Genomic DNA, 24032 nt, shown 5'->3' on the forward strand with positions numbered 1-24032 from the left:
GGCGGTCCTGCAGCAGGCGCTGTGGAATGCGTGTGTTCAGTACGCGGTGTGCTGTCGTGGCACTGGGCGTGCTCTGATCCTGAGGTCCCACCGTGGTGACGTCTGCGCCTGGGAGCGGGACTGGGTGTGCGATGGGACAGGGTTTAGGCAGGTTGGCGAGGTCCCGTAGGGTGTGGGACTGGGTGGCGGACGGTGGCCCTCCCGTGTGCCCACGGGTCCTTGTGCCGCAGCTGCTAAAGGTCGCGGCGCGCGCGGACGCGGAGTTGCTGCGGGCGCTCTGGGAGCGGCCCTTCTAGTGTGCTGACCCGCTTTGGCGGCGTGTGTTGGTGCGTGCGTGCCTGGGTTTGGTCGTGCGCCGGCGGTGCTTCCCGTGCGGTAGCCGGTCTTATTTGTTGTCGAGTCTATGCGCGCGGCCGCTTAGTCCGGTGCGCGGGTGTAGCGGTCGGTAAGCTGCTGCCTGTGTGCCCTGGCTTGCGTGGGGCCCGTGACCCGGTTGGCTGCGAGTTGGTGCGTGTGTGCCTGCGCGTTGCTTGTGCGCGTGCGGTGGTTCCCGTGCGGTCGCTGGTCTGCTTTGTTGCTGGGTAAGTGCGCGCGGCCGCTTGGATCGGCGGGCGTGCATGGCGGTCGGGTTGCAGCTACCTCTGTTCCCTGGCCTGCATGGGGCCCGGGGCCCGGTTTGCGGTGTGTTGGTGCGGCGCTCTGTTGTGTACCGTATGCGCCTGCGGTAGTTCCCGTGCGCGCGGGGTTTTTGCGCTTGGGTGCTGGGGTTCCGTGTTTCTCCTTTCTTGTATTTTTAATGGTTATTTCGCCTTTTTTTGGGTCTGGAGGGGTACCCTTGGGATTCGGTTGCTGGTGCGGGGGTCCCTGGCGTTCTGCTTGCTCACATTGCAGGTTGCGTGCCAGTGTGGTGCTGTGCCTTTCCCCTTCCTTCTCCTTTGTAACCACTCAGAAGAAGGTAACTCTTTGTAACGTGTTGATGCCTGTCGCGGTCATGGCGTGGATGCTGCTGGACAAGATGTTGATGCCTCTCTCTACCTCTTGTCACACGATCCTATGTGCTGACGCTTTCCCCGCGTGCCCCGTTGGTTCTAGCTCTTCCGCCTTGCAGTCTGATTAGCGTTTACAGAGTCATAGACCAACGGCAATAACATCAGCAGACAACTGTACCATTCTGTTTGGGTGAATCGTATTATCTCACCCGCACGCCTGTCTGCGTGTCTGTGCAGCAAGAGACAGCGCACCACTCAGCTCAAGTCAAGACAGGCTTGCTTGAGCCTTCGGAACGCACTACGGATGCCGGAATGGACCCGCGCATACTCGCGCACAGTCACCGGCACCTGCACAGGTGCTCTATAAACGAAGATATGCTCGCTTAGTAGGCCACTGGGCGACCGATTCCCACACAGCTGATGTGACTGCCTACCCATAACTTGACACGTGGTTACGGCACGGCAGCAAAACCCTGGCACTGACACGCGCCCTGTCTGGTCACTTGCCAACGCGTGACACTCTGATCCGGGCCTGACACGCGGTCAGGTACGGCCGCCCCAGCCTGCCGGTCTTCCACCAGAATGTTATCGACGATGCTATAAGGAAACAGAATGCGTACTGGCGGCACTCGCACATCCCCACGGGCACCCCTGGTGTGCGCGTGCGTGTGCGTGCGTTTGCGTGCTCGTGGGTCCGTGCGTGTGCGTGTGTGTTGGTCCCATCGGCGCACGGCCTGTGCTGATGACGGGGTTCCGCCATGGCGATGCCCGGTTCTGAACATGGCCAACCCGCCTTCGCATCGCCCCCATCGCATTCACGCATCCATGCCCCAGTGGGCGCGCACTCATGCGTGTGCGCGTCCTCGCCGGCAGGGTAGCGAGGGAGCCGTTCGGCGGCCCGCGCCCTGCTCGCACCCACCCACCCATCCCGCCGCTTCGTCTCCCCGCCCATGCCGCGGCCGCCCCGTCTCACGCCGAGCCCATGCACTCTTGCCACTTAACACTGCCGCCCTCCCTCCTTTCTCCCTCTTTCTTCCTTTGTCAAGCCGCGCGCGGGATCCCATAGCCTTGTACTGCCCTGCTACGCTACTTCCACGACTTCTACTCGTACTCGCCGCCTTGCCATCCCCCACATGTCCGTCGCGCCCGGCTGCTGGACGCTTCTACCTGGCGCTTCCTCGTTCACATCCAGGTGAGTATGTTAGTATAACCTTGCAACTAGTTGGGCGACGGGGTCCGCGCGCGGCTCGCACTGTTGACATGACTTCGGAGCTGCTCTGGACTGCTCCTTCCACCTGCCGCTACACTGCCCAAGCCCGCCCGACTACATACGGTGATGTACAACGACGCGCTTTTGCAGCTGCAGGTCGCCTTGCCGCGCGACTGTTTCCTTACGGGATTGGTTCAACGTTAACCCCCACGGGCACCCCTGGTGATGGCAGGGTGTCTGCTTGCCTGGCGATGGAGGTGGAGGGCCAGGGGCACCCTGTGGAGGGCCCGGTGGCGGGGGCACATGCCTCAGCAGGCGGCGCGCAGACCTTGGTAACTGGGTCAAAGCCGCGCGGACTGCGTGGCGGCATGCATGTGATTGGGGTAGCGGGGGGGGCGAGTCCCCCTTCGCACGTCTCCGCCCCAGCTCCGCCACCCGGCCACCGGTCACCGGTCACATCACCGGCTACCAATCCCACACCGGTGCAAGATTTGATGTACATCGCGCGCAGGCTGCCTTAATAGCGCACCCGGGACTGCGACCGGGCATGGCGACGGCTGCTGTAGGCCTGGGCCTGCCAGACCTAGCGCTGGGTTCCCCCACGTTAGACCTTGTGTTACGGTAGGCATCGCATAAGGTGCCAGATGAGGCACTGTGGGCGATGCGTTCAACTCATGTGGAAGGATGGCGAGCGAACCAGCTAGCCCGGACGCGCACCTACGCGCACGCCTCGGTTACACACAGGGTGCCATGGGACAGGGCAAGGGGCCGGTTACACACCACGGGGTTACACAGTAACTCTGGCGGATCCCACACAGGCGGATCCCCCTGTCCCCTATCGCCCCGTTACCCCGTTGCCTCAATCGTCTCCATCGCCCACGCATGAAATGAAACGCTATGCGCTTGTACTGTGCTGTATGTGACATCGGATGCTTTGGCATCCTCGTGCGCCCAGGTGCGCAAGCGGGTCCTTCCTAAATGTCATACAGTACATCAATACCGTAGTATTTGTGTAGTAAGATATGTACAAAAACAGGAATGCCTTATGCTTAAGGTCGGCCCTTGCATGGGGGCCCTTCGAAGTTTTCGGATTGAAGTTCTCTTGCCTCTTGTGATTCCTCACTTAACCTATCAACGACAACACATACACTGATATACATTGAGCACAAGTAACACATCAAGCATAAACGCGTTAATCACTCGCTTACAGTTCGTCCGCTGCACCCCCATAGGACCCGCTCACCTCGCGCAGTCACTGGTGTAGGTGCATAGCGCACTCAGATATAGGTTTTGGCATAGCAGCAGCGTCAAGGGCAGCCGCTCAGACGCTTAGCGAAAATGAACGGAGACGTGGCGGGCAGCCTCTTCACGTCCACGTACCGCAACGTAAAACTTGCGGGGAAAGCTCCACCTGCAGCTAACCTATCCGGGACAGGCTCGGTAAGGCTCTCGCGCGCATCATCGAAGTCACAAGGCTCTTGAATGAGCAGAGCTTTCTATAACGACACTTGTTGCTATACCTTGCAGTGCTTTGACACGACATCGCTATCGCCGGCGCGAGCTGGTGCGCATAAGGCGCTCGATGTGCAGAAGGATGAGCTGCCGGTGTGGTCCAAGTCCACATTGTCCTACAAGTAAGTTATCTGCACGAATCCTGCCTGAATGAGGCACCTGCTGATCACTCCGGCGATGGTGCACAGGTACCCCGCTGGCAGGCCCAACCCCACTGGGTTTCTGAAGAAGGGCGACGGCGAGATGATTAAGACGAAGACGGGAGGGTTTGAGGAACGGAAGCCGTCCCCACCTCAAGCGGGCGCGTACAAGCGCCGGGAAAACCCGCCGAACACGGCGTTTCGGCGCTTCTACGAGCGTGGCGACTTGCCCATCGCTGTGGACCACCGCGGCTCAAAGAACATGATTGCGTGGAAGGTGCGTTTGATTGGGGGGAGGCGCGGGGGCCCCACGGCTGCAGACACACCGTAATGGGGTGCGGATATGCACACATGTGGGCATACCGTATGTCCCCGCGCAGCGTGTGCCCTCCACTCACTAGACTGCAGTACATGCGCCACATTACCGGCCCAGACCCCCGTAGCTACGTCCACAGTATACCCCAGCGGCGCTGCCCAGCCACGCAACAAAGCCGTGTGCGCCAAACGCCCAGCCCTACACTTCACTGACCCGCCCCCAATCCACTCCAACCACACACTGGCTGTTGCCCTGGTAGGTGGATATTGAGAAGCTGGACTACCACCACTACCTGCCCATCTTCTTCGACGGCATCCGCGAGACGCAGGAGCCGTACCGCTTCCTGGCGGTGAAGGGCGTGGAGGACATGCTGCGCGTGGGTGGGTCCAAAATCCTGCCCGTCATCCCGCAGCTCATCATCCCCATCAAGACGGCGCTCAACACGCGCGACCACAGCGTCATGTGCATCACGCTGCAGCTCCTACAGAAGCTGGTGCTGTCGGCGGACCTGGTGGGTGAGGCGCTGGTGCCCTACTACCGCCAGATTCTGCCCATTTTCAATCTGTATAAGAACAAGAACAAGAACCTGGGCGACGGCATTGACTATGGCCAGCGCAACTACGACTGCCTGGGGGAGCTCATTGCGGACACGCTCGCGCTGTTCGAGCAAAAGGGCGGTGACGACGCCTTCATCAACATCAAGGTGAGGCTTGCTTCCGTCATGGATTAAGAGGGTGATGCTCGCCAGTTCAGTTCAACGGCGCTTGACTGCAACATTCGGAGATTGCATGGGGGATGCCGGGTTCGCATGCGGACGGTGGAATGCGCCAGAGAGCCAGCCACGGCCCCGTGCCCCACCTCCGCATCCGACGCTACTAATTTAGGCACTTGGCTTCTGCTGCTCCTGTGTCATGCCTGCATTTGAGGCTGGTCTGACATGTGGTTGTGTTCCGCCATCCCCCCTGCAGTACATGGTGCCCACCTACGAGTCCAGCGTGAACTACGCATAAAGCCGCCGACAGCCAGTACAGGCGGAGCGGTTCGCGCGGCAGGAGGAGCGGCTAGCTAAAGAGGTCGAAAGTTGCTTTGGGCACTTCAGCTTGGCGGTGCGCATTGGATGTGGCCGATGGGCTACGCACCCCTTGGCTCTGGCGGCAGCGACCGCGTGCGGGGCAGGGGAATGTCGTGTTTCCTTTATTGCTATGCCAGGGTACGTAAATGGGTGGCAGAGCGCTGACTGATTCGGTCTTGACGATGCATCGTTCGCATCCTGCAGGTTTCAGCTGACCGTTTACTGACTAACAACATAGGCAGGCCTTGACATTACGTGTTCATTGCAATGGCAAGGGGGCCAGCTGACACGAGGTACCGCTAGGTACCGCTTTCATAGATGTTAGGTTTCCTTCGTATGCAACTCTGCAGCCAGCCACACAGGGGGGCGGCAAGTCGGATCTGAGGGCACTGTGGTGTCAAAAGAAGTTAAGAAGAGTAGGTGGGTAGCTTCAGTTGGAGATGTACATTGTTGGGCTGAGCCCCCGGAGTGCAGCAATTCAGGGGGGCTGAAGCCCCCCAAAGTAACACCCCTATCCGTGTCGTTAACGTAAGTCGAAGCATGGCTCCGTGGTGGGCCGCGTGCCCACAGCATGTCAGCCTCTCTCATGCCTCTCTGATCTCGGCAGTCATGCATGCCAGACGGGCTGTTGTTGGACATGTTCGTGTGGTTAAGATCAGACATCTAAGGAGTCCCGTTGCTCCTTAAGTTCATGGCAAGACACGGCAAGTCTCCGCGGTCCAACGATGTACGGTGCGGTAGTTGCCACCTGCGAGAATGATCGCCCCTGTCCAGCAGCCAACAGTCCACAGCGGAGGAATGGCTGAATGGTTCCCTGGGATCCAGCCTGTCGCTTTATTCTATCTCCTAATCAAGCAGGGGTGTTATCCGAACGGCAGCAGCAGCAGCAGCAGCAGCAGCAGCAGCCTCAATCAGCCGTCAACTTGGCCGTCCCCCAGGGTGCATGCCCCGGGTTCACTCCTGGGGTTCGCGTTGTCACGACGCATCGCAACCTCGTCTTTGGCTCGCCCGCGCCAGCCCAGCAACCCGGCGGCGGCAGCAGCGCTAGCGCTGGCGGCGGTGCGGGCGGTGCCGTTGCGCAGCAGCAGGTGAGAGGAGGGTTGCGTTTCGGTGGTGTTAATGCGGCGAGGTGGCTGTGCCGCCTGTGCGGCAGTGGTGGAGGGGAGAGGAGTGGAGGTGCTTGGTATTTTGAGTGTGATGATGCCAGGGGCAACATGCAAACTTGCCAGTACTATCCACATGTGTGGCTGCTAGGGCTGCTGGCCTGTCCTCGCAGGCTGACTAGGGAAACAGGGACAGGACCCCGGCATCATCGCCCGGCATAAGTTTCGGTGCTGCTCAGTTTCGGCGTTTCCCGGCACCGCAGAAGGCCGCCGAAGTGAGTTTGGGGCTTGTGTTACCAGGTATCGCGATCTTGAGTGCGCAACTCCGAGCTTATCAGCGGGCCAAATCGCAGCATACGGGATCGCGAACCAGCCCGTGCCCTTGCGGCCGCGACAACCCCTACGGCGGGCTGCGGGCAGCGGGCTGTTACTGCTCATGCTACAGCGATACAGTATTCTCGTGATGAGCCACCATGGCATGCCTCTTTATGGCAAGACATTTGCGCAAAGTTTGGTAGAGTTCACGACCGAACAAGCTTCACGTTGACGATGTGATCGTTGACAAGGGATACATTTATTACTGTATGGAAGGATCCATAAAAAAGACTAAGGACCACGCATGAAAAAAAGGGCAGCACTTGGAAAACCTCATTGTCTCGTTTTGCGTACTGAAGGACCACAAACGCTCAGACGATTTCGACATAGAATGCCGTTTATGACGGGTTACCTTACTATATTCAACTCTAATAACGGCGCGTGACGGTCCAAAACTCAGTTCTAAAACGCCTCACGCGCCTTCGCCATGCTAGGATCCCTGGCTGCGAAGGAGTCTTCGCCCGTCCAACCTACAAATTCTGCCGACTGGGATGTCGACACGGGCGAGGACGAGGTCACAGAGGAGGACTCTGAAGACCCCGAGTCTGGCTCAAACCGCCGGGGCAATGGCCACGGGGCTACTCGCCGTCGCAGCAGGAGACCTCCGTGGTCTCGAGAGGAGGAGGCAGTTTTGTGTCGGCTGCACGCACAATGGGGCTGTTCATGGAGTCGCATCGCTAAGGAGCTGCCTGGGAGGACCAGCTCCGAGGTCAAGGTTAGTATTGCTGGAGAGCCTTTGCATATACGTGTTGCGAGGGCAGTCCTAGAGGCTTCAGGGCATTTGGGAGGCTTCATGCTCTTTTGGGGACACCGAGACTCCCGCGGCACCTGGCCGCCTTGCTTCGTGTATATTATGACACATACTATGCATATATGCCCAAGCGGCGACATCTGCCGTCGGTTTTGCCAGCGGGTTGAGCGGGCGACGGCAAAATCGTTGGTTCGCAGAGAGGTTGCCGCTGTAACCTGCCTGCAAGCGCGACATTCTTTTTTCCGCGCTGGATATATGATGCCATCAGGGTCTCGACCCGGCTTAGAGTCTTCCTTGACATTAGCCAACAGTGCTGTCGCCCACTCCTTCTAGACTGAGACTTGCGTAATCACTGCGGCGTGTCCTGAGCATTTGCGAGCCCTGAGGGAAGCCGCCAGTGGGGTCGAGCAAAGCCTTTGAAACCGGCGACCGCGACAACTGCGCGGTTTTTCCTACAGCCCACGAGGGTCTTCAACAAACGATGTACTTACCTGCAGCTAAAATCCGGTTGCCACTTGTCACCTTGCTGTCCTGCAGAACATTTGGTGAGCAAGATACGGACCAAGGCAAAGCGGCCGCAATGCGCAGGGTGGCCTCTGCAACGCTGCTCAGGCTCAGGCGTTGCAAGACATACAGCATGTAGACTGTGGGCCGTATGCGTACTGTTCAGGGCCTTTTACACATGTATTGTACTGACTACAACGCGCCCCCACGCACACCCGCCCTCTCTGTTTTCGCTTGCTCGGTTGCTCCCATCCTTAGGCACTCCACGCTCCGGTAAGCCACAAACCGCGTTTATACTGTGCCCATTGGACCAATGTAGGGTTTTGTGGGCCCATTGCCGCCTGGAACGCCCGGCATGCATGCGTGTATTACGGTAAACCCCCTGACTAACATACGTTTGCCTCCATGCTCGCACGTGACACACCCACCACTGGCGCTCGCGACAATGGAACAGGAGGTAAGCTTGCTACCGTGCCGCCACCAGCAGCACTACTCAGTAGCACTAGGTGGGGCTGCAACAACCACGGCGCCGCTGCTGTATTCAAGGGCACGGTTGCATCATCCTTGCATTCCCATCGTCCACGCTGGCTTCCCACCTTCAATCCGCCGCCCTCCCTCATCCTGTTCTTTTTCCTGCGCACAGCAAAAAGCTGAAGGCGCGCAGCCTGCTACGTGCCTACGCCCGCGCCCTGAGCTCGCGCGGCGACCGCAGTGACGACGCCGCCGCGCGCATGGAGGCCTTTCGCATCGCAGTGCGCATGACCAACGACGCCGGCCGCGACTCGGACGGCGGCGGGCCCGAGGACGCGCCGGACGGACTGCCGGCGCTGGCCCTGGCGGGAACGGGCGGCAGCGGCGGGGGGTTGGGACCAGGCGGCCTGGGTGCTGGGGAGCTGCAGGGCGTGGGCGCGGGCGGCACTGGGCTGGAGGCGGGGCCGCTGGGCGGCGGCGCAGGCCCACTGGCGCTCGCGCTGCCGGGGCTGTCGGGTGGGGCCGGCGGCGGCCGCGGCGCGCTGTCCGGGCTGGGGCTTGCAGGCGGCAGCGGCGGGCCGCTGGATGCGGGGCTGGCGGCACGCCTGGCGGGCGCGGGCCTGCTGTCTGGGAACGGGCCGTGTCGGACAGGTAAGCGGGGATATGAAGGCACGTGCCGCGATGCCCCTGTGCCCTGCACGTAGGGCAGTGCGCGTTTCCGACACAGGATGCCCTTTCTTACGCGCGTGCCTCCGCACCCCGCAGGCTCGTCCGGCGACCCCTGCAACAACGGCCCCAACCCCACCACGCACCCCAGCTCCCCGGACCGCTCCAACCCGCACGCAGACAATGCTGCCGCCGCCGCCGCGGTGGCGCAGCTCAACGAGCTGCACGACGGCATCTACAGCTCGCGTGCCAGCGGCGGCAACGGCAACGGCACAATCACGGCGGCGGCGCGAGGGGGCGGCGCCGACAAAAACGGCGGCGCGCCGCAGCTGCCGCCGGCCGACCGCCTCGTAGCCGCGTTGATGCAGGGAACGGGTCTGGAGGGCGCAGGCGGGCAGGGCGAGGGCGGCTCTGCCGGGGTCAAGCTGGAGGGCGGCCTGAACGGCGCTAGCGTAGATGGAGCCGTCGGCGGAGCCGGCCCAGATGACGGCTGGGCGCCAAACGGTCGCGCCGGCGGCAGCGCGCCGGCGGGCGGCAGCGGAGGCAACGGGCAGATGCCCGAGGATGTAGTTGAGGAGCTGCAGCAGTTGCGGGGCCTACCGCCTCAGGTGCTGCAGCAGCTGCTAGCCAAGGGCGTGTCGCCGGCAGCGCTGCAGGTGATGCTGCTGCAGACGCGGCTGGAGCACGGCGGGGGGCCACTGGAGCCAGGGCCAGGACCTGGGCCGCGGCAGGCGCTGGAGGGCAGCGCCAGCGACTCACAACGGGGCCTCGAGCAGCAGCAGGCTCAGCAGCAGTCGTGGGATGGCGCTAGGGCGACGCCGCCGCCGCCACAGCGGCAGCTGAAGCTGGAAGAGCGTGAGGCCCATTCCCGGCACGACGAGGCGCAGCGGGCGGCGGACTGTGCGGAGCCGCGCGTGCGGGTCAAGGCGGAGGCGGAGGACCTCGGTGGTCGGGCGGGTATCGATGACGCCGCCAGGAGACAGCCATCGGACAACAATGACAGCAGAGCGGACTCTGGCGCGAGGACTTCGCACCAGCAAACGTCGACTAGGGGTCAGGAGGGCCTGCGTGCGCAGGGTCGGGCGGCCAAGACCCAGCTTCAGGCGTCGCAAAGCCATCGTGCCGGTCCTCAGCAGGACGAGGCGCCCGACAACGGCAGGCGCGGCGCGGGTGCTTCAAAGGCGCCGCAGCAGCCACAGCCGCTGCAGCTGCTGCCGACGCTGGCAGCCGGCTCCATAGAGGCTGCGGTGCGCAGCAATGGCGCCCTGGCGGCGGCGGTGGAGGGTGAGGCCAGCGGCAACAGCAACGGCAACGGCGCCGCCGCCGGCTCGCTGCCGGCGCGGCGGGAAAGCGACGACGAGCGGCTCGACGGCAGCCGTGGCGCGCGACCCGGGCTGCTGCAGGTGAGCCTGCGGCCGCATCAGGGCGACCAGCCCAGTCCAATGGCTGACGGTGATGCGCGCGGCGACGGCGGCGCGGCCCTGCGGGCGCTGGCGGCCGGCAGCATCGCCGGCGGCGGCGGCGGCCATCCGCTGCAGGCCTTGGCGGCTGCCATGGCAGCCAATGGAGGAGCCGTTGGCGCCGGCGGCTTGGGCGGCGTGCTGGCGGGCATTGCTGCCGCCAGGGATGGCGGCGGAGGCCTCAGCAGGCTTGAGCAGCTCGCGGCGCTTATAAACGGCGGCGGCGGCGGCGGGCCTGGTGGCGGCGGCGGCGAGCAGCAGCTAGGCCTACCGGGCGGACAAAATTTTGCTATGCTGAATGGTGGCGGCGGCGGTGGCGGGGGCATGCTTGGCGCGCTGCTGGCGGAGGCGCAGCGCGGCCGCGCGGCGGCAGCGGCGGCGGCTGGGCTGGGCCCGTTAGGGACGGAGGCGGAGGAAGGCGCGCTGATGGAGCTGATCCGGGTCAGCCTGGCAGAGGCGGAGGCAGCGGAGGCGGCGCGGGCGCGCGCCGCCAACCGGGCGCTGGAGGCGGCGGCGCGGCTGATGCAGGCCAGGCAGGCGCGAGCAAGGGCTGGAGCGCAGCTGCCGCCAGGTGCGTGGGCAGGGCTGGATTCTGTGAGACCTAACAGTCCCGCTTGTATTGGGTACCGTATACGGTAGAGTTACAGTGACTTGAGAACTCACTCATGAACCTGGCGTGTCCTTTTCCACCGCAGAGTCCATGATCGCCAACGCGCTGGCCTCGGCACGTGCGCGCATGGCGGGGTCAGCCGGGCCGCCGGGTGGCGACGAGCTCCTGTCGCGCCTGGCGCTGTTGCAATCCCTGCAGGCCGGAGGCGGTGGGCCAGCGGCCGCGGAGCTAGCGGCGATGCTGGGCGCGGCCCGCGGCGGCGGCAACGGCAGCGACAATGGAAGTGGTAACGGTGGCGGCGGGTCCAAGCGGCACGCGCAGTCGGACGACGAGCGCGAGCAGCTGCCCCCGCGCAAGCGCCAGCAGGCCTACTTGGACAGCGACAACGGGCCGGCGTTGGGTGGCGGCCGTGGCGGCGGTGGCGGCGGCGGGCCGCTGCTGCCGCTGCACCACCTGCAGCTGGCGAACATGGCCGGAGCCTGCGGGCTGGGGCCGGGGCCGGGCGGGCAATGGGGCGGCGCGGTGCTTGACTCACAGCCTCAGCAGCAGCAACCTCAGCAGCAGCAGCAACAGCAGCAGCTGCTGGCTGACATGCGGGGCCTCCTAAGCGGCCTCAACGGCGGCGGCGGCGGCCCTGGCGGGCGGGCACGGGAGCAGGACATGCTCGACATGCTGCGCCACCGTGCCGCCGCCGCCATGGCCGGCGCAGGCATGGGCGGCGGCGGCGGCGGCGGGCTGGGTCACCTGCGGGGGCCGGCGGGGGCGCGCGGGATGCTGCAGGTTGATGACGACGGGCCCGGGGCGGCGATGGCGGCGATGGCGGCGGAGGCGGTGATGCGGCGGCAGGGCACTGGGCTGCTGGAGTCGCAGGACTCGATGGGCGAGATGGCGCAGACGTTGCTGGGGTTCAGTCAGATGGCGGCGCAGACGTTGGGCGGCAGCGAGCCGGCTGTTGGCGGCGGAGGTGCAGGCAGCAGCGGCCGCAAGGGGCAGCGATGGTGAGGGGGCGACGCAGGGCTCGTTGCGGAAAGGTTATTCATTTACGCAGTGTATGTGGCTGCCTAGCGCAGCTTACAGCAGCCGGCTTGTCTCGCAAGCGTGAGGCAAATAGCCCTGCTGGCGCTGTGCAGATCAGTGCGGATAGCGAGCACGAGTTGCTATTCTTGGTGACATCATGGCACGCGTGGTGTCTCTTGCCTGTGCACAGCGGCGACCACATGCTGGGGGGCGACGCATGCGGGCTGGCGAGTGACTGGCGCACAACGCCGCTTGCACTCCGGCGAACTACGAAATGATACTGTGGGCCGTGTGGCTCTAACGTTGAGTACCGAGTGGTGGCATTGCTTAAGAGAGTTAAAAGATGCCCTTGAGGTCGCCAACCTTTATTAAGCGGGAAGGCGCTTCGTCCAATGGGATGGTATGGCATACTAGCTGCGGTTCATCGTACTACCCGTATTACTGGAGTGGAGTGGTGGTGGGCAGTGGTGTGGCGGGTGGACAAGTGGGATCACTTAGCTACTGCTGGTGTTGTGTGAGTTGTCAAGACCTTCCTCTTGGGCTGCAAAAGACGGAGACCGGTCGACACTTGCTGCCACCCAACCGGTGCTGGACAGCGTCAAAAGGCTGCAGTTGCAAGGGTATGTCCTGCTGAGCATGCTCGTGACAGCCTTGCCAGTAATAACTAAGATGCGAATGTGAAGGGTTAACCCGGAGTATGCACGGCCTGACATCTTCGCATGTGCACCATGATGCTTTGTGGCTAAAACTTCCGTGCGGCCGCTGCAGCGCGCACAGGGGTGTGGTGGCAGGAGGATGTCAACGGATAAAGCTCCGAAGGCGATGTCGTGGCAGGAGCGTCCAGGTGCATAACGTTAAATGTTTGTGGCTCAACACATTTGCACGCATGTGCCCGGTGATGATGTGTATGGTTTGCGCAATCCCCAATCGAGCAGGGCAGCGGTATGTGCATCCGGCTGTCCGAGCATGATGCTAAGCAGTAACTAAAGGCGGGTGGGCACGCGCCGTAGATGATGGGCGGTCGCAATGTGGCGTCGGAGACACTGACTTGTGTTGTAGTCGTGACGAGGTCCCGGTCACAGAAAGGGTCGACCGGCAGTTCCGACGTGAACGTGCTTTGGCAAGCGTGTACCCGCGTGTATTTGCACTGATCTGCAACGTGTGAGGCTAGGGCTTAGAGGTTGGGTGCTTATTAGCCCGGTTCTTGTTCCTGTCGCGGCGTGTGGGCTCCGGGTGCTGTAGCATAGTTGGCAAGTCTTTGACGGTGCGGGTGCGGATGCGTCAGGCATGTCTGTGTCACGGAGCAGTTTATATTGTGGTAGGAAAGCTATCCCTAAATGCACGCCCTCTGTGCTTCGCACGTGCTTACGGTATGTGCTGTGCAGCTCTAGATTGCTCTAGTTGGTGAAAGCGCTGGCTCGGAACTGAGTGCTGGAGAGAACATGGGAAGGAAAGCCGAACTGGGTCTTTGTGGCCTCCAAACTAGAAGTGGATGGTGTGTGGGTTCTGCACTGCATGGACTCATGAGGCATGGACACGGCTGCTGCGAAGCAGAGAAGCATCAGGCGCGAGATGTAGCCAGTTTGACATAGTGTCATGTGAAGGAGGTGCCACACGCCTCCGGGTTCTGTGATTGTGGTTTACCTGTCACGGACCCTCGTCGGCCTTGACCGGCGTCACCCTGAGCCCTGCGGTAACATCGCGTGGCCGTGCATGTGAGTCCGTATGAAAATGTGGTTTCCATGCATTGCGTCATGTTACAAGTTGTGAGGGCGGCTCCGCCGCCGGGGAGGGTACCTGCAAGCAGAGAACTGCGGTCTTCGTGCGGGGTTGGGAGGGCGAGCCCGAACCGCCGTGTGACCACGCAGACCGCGCAGTCAGGGACGACGGTAGTCAGTACTGACAGAAGGAAACTCGCAAAGTAGCGAGCGCGACCCCGCGCTCCGCTACTAAACCGGGCCCACCGCCCATGCGGCGCATGGGCCCCAATGAACAAACACACACGCCACGCCCCTTCGGGGCCCACAACAACGTACACTCCGAACGCAGGAAACCTTGGTTTCCGACAACTCGCTGCGCTCGAGCGGAAACCATCAGTATACCGTGATACCGCAAGCTGGTGACCAAAATGCAGCCCAGAGTAAGTATGAGCGTTGGCGCAGGGGGGGGGAGGGTAGAAAGCTCTGCTTCTTACCCAATGATCAAATTTGCAAAGCTTTAGGAGAGCATTACGCACGTGCTTGTAGTTTTGTAAGGGGGTGTCTAGGTGAGGAAGTTCTGGGCCGCCAAAGTTGGTGGGTCAGTCGTCGTCCTGGGTAAAAGGGGGATCCATTCTCGGGGTCAGCCGGGTTTCGGGAGCAGCACACTTCCCCACATTCGACACATGCGCACTGACACGGCTGGGCTCTCTAGCGCTGGTGCGCATGAATTCACGTCTAACGAGGCCGATGCATACTGTCCAACCGTCACGCGGCAGAGAGTTGAGCGCGGGGTAGGCTACATCGAGGGGATGTCAATGGATCCCGCGTGTGCCCGAAGTCTCAGAACAACGACACAGCGTGACAGTGCTCGTCAAGAGGAGTCGATTGAAACCACTTTGGTATTAAATGGAGAGGGCCTAACCCTCAACAACAAGGTTTTGTCCGTGGGAGGGGTCGGTCGTCCCCGCAAGGGGGGTCCCGGGGGATTTCGGGGCATGGGGTCTAGCACTTTGTTTCCTACCCCCCCCCCCCTGCTTGGCGTGCCAGGCCGGTTGGAGGGCCTCGCTTTTTGCAAAGCCAAGTAACACTCGCTCAAAGGATGAGTGATGCTCGTGTTACTGGTGCCATACACTCCGTCATGCTCTCCTCCATACTCTTCCACACGCCCATACCGCACACCTAGCCAGCTCTCTATGTTTTCCAACCCGGTGAGCTTGCATTGCTACTTCTTTGTTTGCATAGCAACGCCACCGCCTGCACCGGCCACCGCGCCGCTCGGATCCACCAGCTCCCACTTGCCAGCTCCACCACCACCGCTCCCTGGCGCGCTCCCCCCCGCCTTGCCGCTGCCTTGGGCCGATGTGCTCAGCTCTACATACGGCTCCGCCGCAGCGCCCGCAGCTGCGGCACCGCCTGCGGGTGCCGCCGCTCCGGCGCGGCGCTGCAGCTCACGTGCCGTGGCCAAATCCGTCGTGGCAACCACCGAGCTGCTTGGAGCCACCACAGTGCCTGCGCATACGTGCGTGTCACAGGCCACAAGGCACAAGGAGCACATCGCGTCGCATTGACTCATGGCCGGGCAGACGTCCGGTTACAATCCGACTATGCGTTGCGTCGTCGCCAGCCGAGCTCTATCTATCTAGATGCATAGCAGCGCAGGCAGACTGGCGGTGGCTCTGCGGTAGCAGTGTGGGCCGCGGCGGCCGGCGAGCATCAGGACGCACCGGCTGGGAGGGTGAGATTCGCGCCCGCCGCCGCGGCAGCTGCTGGCCTCAGCTGCCAGCCCGACAGGTCGACGGCTTCGGTGCCCTTGTTGCGAAGCCGCACAGTCACCGCGGGGGCAGGCGGGGCCGCCTCGCCCAACAGGGGCTCGACCGCGACAGCCACCTGTGCGTGTGTGCGCGTGTGTGTGTGTGTGTGTGTGTGTGCGTGTGCGCGTGTGCATGTGTGTGTTCATGTGTGTGACAACAAGGGGTAAAGCAGAAATCGAGTCCAATTGAGTGTGTTTGGGGCGCACAAAATAGAAGGTTCACGCAGCGCATGTACGGAGAAAATCACAAGGGGGGCTTTGCATCCACATGTATGCCACAAGAGCGGAGCAGCTGGGGGGACGCTTCCAGATGCACGTGCTCAGACGCAAAAACGCCCATCATCGCCAACCACGCGCCCACCTGCTCCGGCTTCTGGCTTGTGGGCAACAGAGGCCGCCGCCCAGTCGGCCTGCGTTATGGGTCGTGTGGTAGAATGTGGGGCTCCGCTGTTTGTCGTGACATGCATGAATGGGCCGCACCCCCGATGCGCCGAGGTCTGCAAGGCTGCAAGCACAGTAGCAACCCCCCGCGAGGATGCAATGTCTCTTACCCGTACAGGGACCCAAGGAGTTGGTCGGTGCGAATGGGCAGGAACTCCGTTGTGATCTGCTGATACCCCCTGTCTACGGAGATGCCTGTTGGAGAACATCGCCAGGACAGGACACGGGAATCGCGATTTTTATCACGCGCTGCAGGGGAGTTCAGCCTAGCTTGGTTGCCACGTGCGTGGCGCCCAAATGCATGGCGGTGTAACGTCAGGATGTGTCCGGTAGCGTTGGCCTGGTGACGGATACCAGCAGCCCACCTGAGCTCCATTTCTTTGCATCCAGGTCTGCAAGTGGTTTGATGCGCGTGTAGGTCGCATTGGCCATCTGTGTTGGGCGCACAAGGCAAGGAAACGCGCAGGGCGCGTCACACATTGTGGCACAAGTGCGGCGTGCTGCGCACCGCTAAATGCACGGGGCCCCAGCAGTCCGACCACGCATGTGTGCACGAAGGCGCGGCCTTCAGATACAAAGTCCTGCGTGTTTGCTCCCGTTGTGTCCTTGCATACGCACGACACACCTGCGCGATGCGACCTGACGCCAGGAAGGTGTCGGCCAGTGTGCGCAGCCGCCGCAGGTACATGGCCCGTGTGGCGTTGGTGTCTGCGACGTGAACAACCAACACACACCAGCCATGCCGGCCGATCAATGCCACACAAGGTATGAACATCATGATTCATAAAGCCAAAAGAGACGTGTGGAGTGCATGGACCTTGTTGATTAGGGTCGGCGCCAGAGTACGGTATTACGGTATGCGGCACGCTCTTGCCGAATGGCGCGATTGGCACGTGCTCACCCAGTATTGCGTCGTACAGGTGGTTGTAGGTGCCCGCGGGGCCGTTGGGCGACGTCTGCGTCAGCGTGACGCGGTCGGGGTTGTCCCAGCCCCGTGGCGGCGGGAACTGCGGCAAGCAGGTAGGCGGGGAGCGACAGCAGGTGTGTTGTGGCAGATCTAGAGCCAAGTGCTAATGGACGATTGATATGTGGTGGTCTCAGTCTACAAGCACAAGCAAGCCCAGGCGAGCGATGCAGTGGCTGCAGCCGTCGGCGTGTGGCTGCAAGAGCAGGAGTCTTGCGGCGGCACTAGCACATCGCAGCTAATGCATAGCCACACACCTTGGTGATGGTGGGGCCGGCGGCGTACATGGGCGACTTGTTGATGTTCGCAGCCGTGTCTTCCGCCCGGCGCCGAGCGCGGCGCGCCTCCAAGCTGCTACTGCTGCCGCTGCTGCTGCTATCGCTGCCGCTGGCTGCGGCGCCAGCACCGGCAGCCTCGCCCTCGGGCGCCGCGGCACCTGCCTCCTGCTGCAGGAGTGCCCGGCTGCGGCGGCCAGCGGGGTTGGACGGCTTGCGCACGGCGGCTCCTTGGTAGGAGTTGTCGTTCAGCTTCACAGCCACTGTGCCCCAGGGAGTGACACGACTGAGATCCTGCGGGCATGGGGCGGCGGGTGAAGCAGTTACGTTTGATCGCAGGGGCGGGTTGGTGGCTGTGGCGGTTGGTGGCTGTGGCGTACAGGACCTCGCAAGACAAGTTTGCAAACACATCTAGTAAGCGGCCATTGCAGCAGTAGATACCGCAGTGGCAGCAGCCGGCGGCGAAGCACGCACGCGCACCGGCACACGTGCTGCCAATCCGTCCAGCGCCCCCACGTGCCATGTCGCACCATGCCCTCGCCCACCTGCGGATGCTCGCTGTCGCAGTAGAGCGGCGAGTTCCATTGCTCACACGCCAGCACGCAGTAATTGTCCAGATCGGGTTTGCCGCCCAGACCGTTGTCCTGGCCTGAGTGTGAGGACCAGGAGGAGATCGAGGACACGGTGTATGTCATTTGTGTCGTGCCGTAGCAACAGCAGAGTAGAGCAGGTGACTTGGTGGCGACGGAGCCGAGGGTACCGTATGGTGAGAAACTAACGCGCCGTATGGGGATCAGGAGTGGGATGATGGGACAGCACACGGCACGGTCTTTGGGGTGGAGCTCATGGACGGCTGCTAGGGAGGCGGCGCATGAGGAGGGGGGGCATGTGTACTCAGGGCTTCAGGAGGACGCACCGAAAGAGCCGTCCATGTCCCAGGGCAGCCTGCAGGTGCAGGAGCAGGAGCAGGAGGAAGGGCAGGAGGATGGACGGGAGCACAGCGTGGGGAGTGGTGGGCGCGCGTCAGGGAGTCATGGCCGTGACCTCTGGGAAGCAAACAGATTGCCACCCCAGCTGCTCCCAGTCTGTTTGCAAACGTGGGTGTGCCTTGCCGGCCTTGCCGATCTAGTCAGTCTTGCGCGCACACTCACATGTACCACTCGCGCGTGTGGGGGTGGAGGTACATGAAGAAGTTCTGTTGGTTGGGTGGCGGGCGGCGTTGTGAGGGGTTGACCATGAAAAGTTAAGGACCCAGGTAGACACATAGAGTCAACCGCCCGTCGGCAGCTACCCCGGCTGCTCTGGGACTGGTGTGGCTGCCTTCCCGCCCGCCCGCCCGCGCGACCTACCTTGGTGCAGCGGTCCATGTTGTTGACGAGCGTCTGTGCGGCCATGTTGTTGATCATCTGTGTGGATGCATCCGGGATGGGAAAACGGGCATCCACTTGTGTACGTACAGACGTACGGTGTGCGCGGGGGCTCTCTGACACTGGCACTTGGTATCCATCGGCCGCTACACACCGCTGCCGCCGCAGCAGCACATTTCACCGCGGGCTGGGCCAGCTTTACAGGCTATCCCCTTAGCCGACGCTCACCGAGGGCAGGTTGACAGACTGCACCACAAACTCCGATCGGGGCTCGGGGCCGCCGCCCGCCAGCCCGCGACTGAAGTTCCGCAGTGCGTCCCAGTCCGCGGCGACTTTGTCCCTGCGTGCGTGTGCGTACAGCACGGCGCACCAACAGCCAGGCGGGTTACGTGCCCGAGCCCAACGACACAGGTCCCAGTAATCAAGGAATCATCGCCCAACCCTGGGGGGGGTAATGCAGCGGTGGGGGAGCGGACGCGATGCCCGGCACGCCAGTGCACGCCGTGCGTGCATATGCAAGGGCTTGCGCCATGACCAAACCGCCAAGACAGCCCCCCACGTCAGTTTCATTCACACACCCAAGCATGCACGCGTGTGAAATGCATCCCCATTACCTTCTGTTTCCCTTGAACACACCTGTTTTCCTTCTCCCAGAAGCTGGGGTATTCCTTGAGCGGCAGGTCCCACCGCAGGTTGGACAGCTCGCCGCTGACACTCTTGAACAGCGGGCCGGAGGGCGGCAGCCCGTGGCGCTGGAGGTTGTGTTTTGGGGGAGGGGGGGGGGTCGGGGAGGAAGACAGATAGGGTGGAGACACAGGGTGGTGCCGGAGAGGTGAGTGACAGTTGGTGAGCTGAGCTGACACATGCGTAGCTGGACGAAGGAGGAGAGGTATACACACGCACACAAATCACTGCCCTCCCTTCACACACACACACACACACACACACACACACACACACACACACACACACACACACACACACACACACACACACACACACACACACACACACACACATGCACACTCTGCGTCGCATACACTGTCCTACGCGTAATGTTTTCCTTGCGCTCTTTAACACACATACACACACATGCACACCTGCAGGTATGTGTCATCCAGGACCTCCACGAACGCAAACAGGCCGTAGAACTGGCCGTTGAGCCGCACGTGCACGTGGAAGGAGGTGGGCGCGATCACACCCGCCTCGCGCATGAACTGCGGGTGGGCGGCGGGGAGGGAGGGAGAAAGACGTGTACGTGGGGTGGAGTCGGGTGGGTGGTGGAGCTTCAGCCGACGCAGTAGGCCTGCATGCATCACGCAGCTCGCTGATGCCAGGGGCTGTGGGGACCGGATGCAATGGGTTAGGTGCACAGTAGCAGCCCCCTGGCCGCTGCCCCTCACGCCGCCGCCCAGGAAAACCCCTGTCACCGCCCCTCCCTCCCTCACCTGCAGCGCCAGCGGTTCCTTCATGTAGCTGCGCTCACCCAGCTCGTACCTGCAGGCGGCATGGCGGTGGCAGGGGTGGTGGTGGTGGTGGTGGTGGTGGTGGTGGTGGTGGTGGTGGTGGTGGTGGTGGTGGTGGTGGTGGTGGTGGTGGTGGTGGTGGTGGTGGTGGTGGTAGTGGCAGGGGTGGTGGTGGTGGTGGTGAAGATGGTGCGGGTGGCTTGCGGGCAGCCCGGCACCCCGGCCGCAAAGGGACAACAGCTGTGAGTAGTGCTGCAAGGTTCCCAGCCAGCCATGAGTGCACCAGATACTTATGTCGACAGCGATACCACTTGGCGGCACCTCAAACACAACATGCAATGCCCTGACCCGCAAGCCTTTTCGCCCCTAGGGGCCAGCACCTGAAATGTGCACCTCATCCTCCCGCCCACCTTCCCACCCCCCACCCCACCACAAACATACCGGTTCGGTTTAGTTTGGGCTGGTATCTACAACCCCCCCACCACCACCACCTCAAAACGTACCAAAAGGACTGGAGGCCGAACTCAGACACCTCCGGTGCCGTGTCCGAGTACCTGAAGTCCTGTAGCGGGGCCGACCAGTTGAGGCGGACAACGAAGGAAGTATGTATGTGATCCATAGGAGGTATAATGGTTGCAGCCAGGCAACCCCAAACGCGCTGGCCCTCACACGACGCTGCCCTCTCCCCCGACCCGTAACCGGCGGCTGTGCACCCACCCGGCTGGGCAGGATGAACTTGAGTTTGGGCTTGGGCCAGGACAGTGCGGTGACTCCGCGCCGCCGCGCCGCCACGTTGTCATGCAGGGTGCCGCCGTACACGAGCACCTGGCCCAGCGCGCCGTCCACAGAGGTGGCAGCCTCCGCGTTTGGGCTGAACCTGCGGGGTGGCGTGTGGGAGGTCTGCAGGTGTGAGTGAGATAGATAGATAGATAGATAGAGTGTGTGTGTGTGTGTGTGTGTGTGTTAAGGAGCACAAGGAAGGTGTGTGTGCCTGTGTGACCAACGGGCAGGTCGTAAAGGGGCGAGGAAGACGCAAGGGAGCTCTGCGCATAATGATGTTGGTGTTGTAGATGTCGATGCTGCCATGTGAGATAAAATGCGCATTGTGCGTGCTGCCGTGTGCACACTACACGGCGCGCTTACCACTCCAGGATGGGGACATCGGGGGTAATGACCTGGTCCTCGAGCACCGCAATCGCGGTGCCGTAGTAGTGCGGCTCCTGCTCCTGCCCCTCCCCGCCCTGTGCCTGGCCCAAGGCAGCAGCGGCCATGGCCGGCGGCCACTCCTCAGCAGCAGCGGTGCCGGCCGAAGGCGGCGGGCGCGGGAGGGCGGAGCGGTAACCCGCGGTGTCGGCGGCACGGGCGCGCCAGCGGACCATGTCGCCTGCCTTGAACGCCGCTGCCGGGATGGCGGCCGTGTACAGGAGCTCCCCGTCTGCGTGGACACAAGGCGGCGGCGAAAGCGCCATCAGCACGGCAATGCCAAAGCGCCGATGTCCCGCACCACACCACATACACACATCGCGACAGCAACACAGCCAGCACTGGCGAGTGCGCTGTCTGCATAGCGGTGTGCCGCGGTCGCTCAAAGGCCGTCGTCGCCACGCACCTGCTCCCGCCGGCCCCTCTTGCGCCGCCGCCAGCTCCTGCTCCTGCCCCCAGTTCACGACGTACACCAGGCTGACGCCGGCGCCGTCCACTGGGTTCAGGTTGGGGCGCAGTGTGATGTTGACGAGCAGGTCGGCGCCAGCGGGCGGGCGGTCCGGACCCGTGGGGCGTGACACGCTGTGGGGTTATCATCCAGAGCGGCAGGGCGGGACAGGTCAGGGCACAGCAGGGGCGCGGCAGGCCGGGGCAGTGGCGGCGGTATACCTGGGTCGACTGGCAAGCAACAGCGGTACACAGGCGGCGCACAGGACATGGACCGCGACTGGCTGACAGGGACTTTCCCGGGATGTGGATGGCCCCTGTGGGCCGGCGGTTTGTGGGTTCAGCCCATCCACCCACCCACCTGGTGATGATGGGTCCAATCGCCAGCGGCGCCGCGTTGTCCGCTCCCGGTGTGGCGGCGGAGAGGTAGGTGAGCGGTGCCGCCGTCGCCGCGTCCCGCTTGACACCGTCGGCGGCAGCCGGCACTCCAAAGGACACGTTGGCATACTGCCTGCGGGAAGTGGTCAGATTGTGGCTCGCAGGCGGACCTGCCAGCGGGGCCGCCTGACACGAGGAGCAGCGGGACGGACAGAAGGGGGGATGCAAGCCCACAAGTGCAGGTATGGCGGCAAGCTCGCATGCGGTGAGGGGGGGCGCACGCACCTGCTGCAACCACACAAGCCTGCACAACACGCACGTACCGCACACACCTCCCCTGCAGACCTGAACACCTGCTGTGCCGCCTGCGCACCTGGGCAGCTGCACTCGTTCCACCACGACGCCGCCTGGCCCCAGCAGCTGCACACCCACACCGCCCGCCGCCGGCAGCTTGAAGCTCGCGTGCAGCGACGCCGGCGCAGCGGCTGACCCGGCGGTGGCGTTACCAGCTGAGACGTTCTTGCCTGTGGCATGGACCCCCGTAACGAAGAGCAAGTTCCAAAGCTTGCTTGTACGCACGCACAGTACAGAGGTTGTAGCTTCAGGCTGGTCGAAAGCAGTAAGGGGTTTGCTGTGTTTGGTGGTTGGCGGACGCCCAGCTCTCTCGCACCTGAGGCGTAGATGACCAGATAGGCGTTGGGCGCAATGGAGGTGTCGGGCGGGAATGTCCAGGTGTTGCTGCTACGGCTGCTGTCGTTGCCGTCCTCCTCGTCGTGGTCAAGCAGCCGTAGCTCCCAGCCCTGCGGCGCACAGCACCCACAGGCTCTGTGGAGATAGCAGTGCATCGGTGAGCGCTTGCGGCCGTTTTACCTGCCCGCCCGCCCATCCGTCCCCACGCCCCATAACCTCGTCTCCCTTCCTCTTCTGTTCGTCCCACTCCCCGCCCCCGCACCTCTAGCGCCACGGCGCCGGCGCCCCGGTTGTGGAGCTCCAGCCAGTCAGGACTACTGCCGCCGCCCCCGCCGCCGCCGCCACCCGTGCTGCTGGCCGCCGCCGGCAGCTGCAGCGCCCCCTGGTTACTGGCCATGACCTCACTGATGTACACCTCACTGCCGGGGCCAGGAGGGCCAGGAGCAGGGGCAGGGGCAGGGGCAGGGCTGCCGCTCGTGGCCGACGACGGCGTAGGTGGCTGCGGCGCCGGCGCCGGCTCCTGCTGGCAGAGCGCGGGCAGCGTGCCTGCCAGCAGTAGCAGGCTGCACACCACCGCTGCGGCTGAGGCCGCGCCGAGCAAGGCGCTGCTGCTGCTGCTGCTACTGCCGCTACTGCCACCGCGGTGCTGCCGCTGCAGCCAGTCGGCTGTCGTGGGCCCGGCCGTGCCCCTGGGTCGCGCCGGACGACGCCCTCTGCTGCGAGGGAGTGCCTGTGCCTGGGGGGTTTGCGAGCTGGAGGCTGGCGTGTCCTGTAGCGGCGGTGCGGCTCGTTGGGTCGCAGCCCGTTGCCGACACGCTGGGTCGTGTGGGGATGCCATGATGACCTGCTCAAGTACGTGTTGCTTGACGCTCTTGTGGCGACAGCGCGTAAAAACAGTAAAGCAGCGAAATGCCAGCCTCCAGTGTGTGGTCTGCCATGGCGTTACGGGCAGGCTGCAAGTGACAGGTCAGATTGACATGGGCCGCGGTCAACCTCCTCCAGCTGCAGCTTCCCACTCCCTCCCTCCAGTTCTCCTTCCCCGCGATCCATGGTCCAAGGCGTTACTGAGCCCGAGCTCTAATGAGGAACCCGTGT

At 63.1% G+C, this 24032-nt stretch overlaps 4 protein-coding genes across 4 annotated transcripts; 2 read left to right on the forward strand and 2 right to left on the reverse strand.

Annotated features, from left to right (window-relative positions):
- Positions 1–1108: 1108 nt before the first annotated feature.
- Positions 1109–2803, reverse strand: CHLRE_02g113376v5 (uncharacterized protein). The gene is made up of 2 exons (XM_043059919.1): positions 2729–2803; positions 1109–2555 (listed from the first exon to the last, which is right to left on the reverse strand). Exons 1-2 carry the CDS (start codon positions 2746–2748, stop codon positions 2381–2383), a joined length of 195 nt encoding a protein of 64 aa, XP_042927553.1. The 5' UTR covers positions 2749–2803; the 3' UTR covers positions 1109–2380.
- A 526-nt stretch (positions 2804–3329) lies between these two features.
- Positions 3330–5982, forward strand: CHLRE_02g113400v5 (uncharacterized protein). Its single transcript, XM_001699848.2, has 5 exons — positions 3330–3639; positions 3727–3833; positions 3900–4128; positions 4427–4870; positions 5136–5982. Exons 1-5 carry the CDS (start codon positions 3538–3540, stop codon positions 5175–5177), a joined length of 924 nt encoding a protein of 307 aa, XP_001699900.2. The 5' UTR covers positions 3330–3537; the 3' UTR covers positions 5178–5982.
- An 831-nt stretch (positions 5983–6813) lies between these two features.
- On the forward strand, positions 6814–14204 carry CHLRE_02g113450v5 (uncharacterized protein). The gene is made up of 5 exons (XM_043059920.1): positions 6814–7432; positions 8006–8013; positions 8616–9094; positions 9209–11140; positions 11265–14204. The coding sequence occupies exons 1-5, from the start codon at positions 7145–7147 to the stop codon at positions 12179–12181; spliced, it is 3624 nt and encodes a 1207-aa protein (XP_042927554.1). The 5' UTR covers positions 6814–7144; the 3' UTR covers positions 12182–14204.
- A 753-nt stretch (positions 14205–14957) lies between these two features.
- On the reverse strand, positions 14958–23873 carry CHLRE_02g113500v5 (uncharacterized protein). Its single transcript, XM_043059921.1, has 24 exons — positions 23200–23873; positions 22918–23047; positions 22621–22771; positions 22231–22380; positions 21829–22004; positions 21363–21654; positions 20937–21096; positions 20723–20781; positions 20202–20250; positions 19854–19970; positions 19390–19505; positions 18982–19093; positions 18736–18792; positions 18538–18581; positions 18303–18331; positions 17932–18035; positions 17369–17680; positions 17049–17154; positions 16773–16855; positions 16513–16579; positions 16258–16342; positions 16068–16116; positions 15621–15783; positions 14958–15405 (listed from the first exon to the last, which is right to left on the reverse strand). Exons 1-24 carry the CDS (start codon positions 23773–23775, stop codon positions 15119–15121), a joined length of 3474 nt encoding a protein of 1157 aa, XP_042927555.1. The 5' UTR covers positions 23776–23873; the 3' UTR covers positions 14958–15118.
- Positions 23874–24032: the final 159 nt, after the last annotated feature.

This window comes from Chlamydomonas reinhardtii, chromosome 2 (genome assembly GCF_000002595.2).
Source record: "Chlamydomonas reinhardtii strain CC-503 cw92 mt+ chromosome 2, whole genome shotgun sequence".
NCBI lineage: Eukaryota > Viridiplantae > Chlorophyta > Chlorophyceae > Chlamydomonadales > Chlamydomonadaceae > Chlamydomonas > Chlamydomonas reinhardtii.

Coding starts and splice junctions, on each gene's coding strand:
- CHLRE_02g113376v5 (XM_043059919.1), bottom strand. CDS start 2,748: ATGCCCGGTCGCAGTCCCGG. Junction 2,556..2,728: donor ATGCCCGGTCGCAGTCCCGG/GTGCGCTATTAA, acceptor GCCGCCACGCAG/TCCGCGCGGCTTTGACCCAG.
- CHLRE_02g113400v5 (XM_001699848.2), top strand. CDS start 3,538: ATGAACGGAGACGTGGCGGGCAGCCTCTTCACGTCCACGTACCGCAAC. Junction 3,834..3,899: donor AAGTCCACATTGTCCTACAA/GTAAGTTATCTG, acceptor GATGGTGCACAG/GTACCCCGCTGGCAGGCCCA. Junction 4,129..4,426: donor AGAACATGATTGCGTGGAAG/GTGCGTTTGATT, acceptor TTGCCCTGGTAG/GTGGATATTGAGAAGCTGGA.
- CHLRE_02g113450v5 (XM_043059920.1), top strand. CDS start 7,145: ATGCTAGGATCCCTGGCTGCGAAGGAGTCTTCGCCCGTCCAACCTACA. Junction 9,095..9,208: donor GAACGGGCCGTGTCGGACAG/GTAAGCGGGGAT, acceptor CGCACCCCGCAG/GCTCGTCCGGCGACCCCTGC. Junction 11,141..11,264: donor TGGAGCGCAGCTGCCGCCAG/GTGCGTGGGCAG, acceptor TTTCCACCGCAG/AGTCCATGATCGCCAACGCG.
- CHLRE_02g113500v5 (XM_043059921.1), bottom strand. CDS start 23,775: ATGGCATCCCCACACGACCCAGCGTGTCGGCAACGGGCTGCGACCCAA. Junction 18,582..18,735: donor ACATGGACCGCTGCACCAAG/GTAGGTCGCGCG, acceptor CCCAACCAACAG/AACTTCTTCATGTACCTCCA. Junction 18,036..18,302: donor GGACATGGACGGCTCTTTCG/GTGCGTCCTCCT, acceptor CCTCACACTCAG/GCCAGGACAACGGTCTGGGC.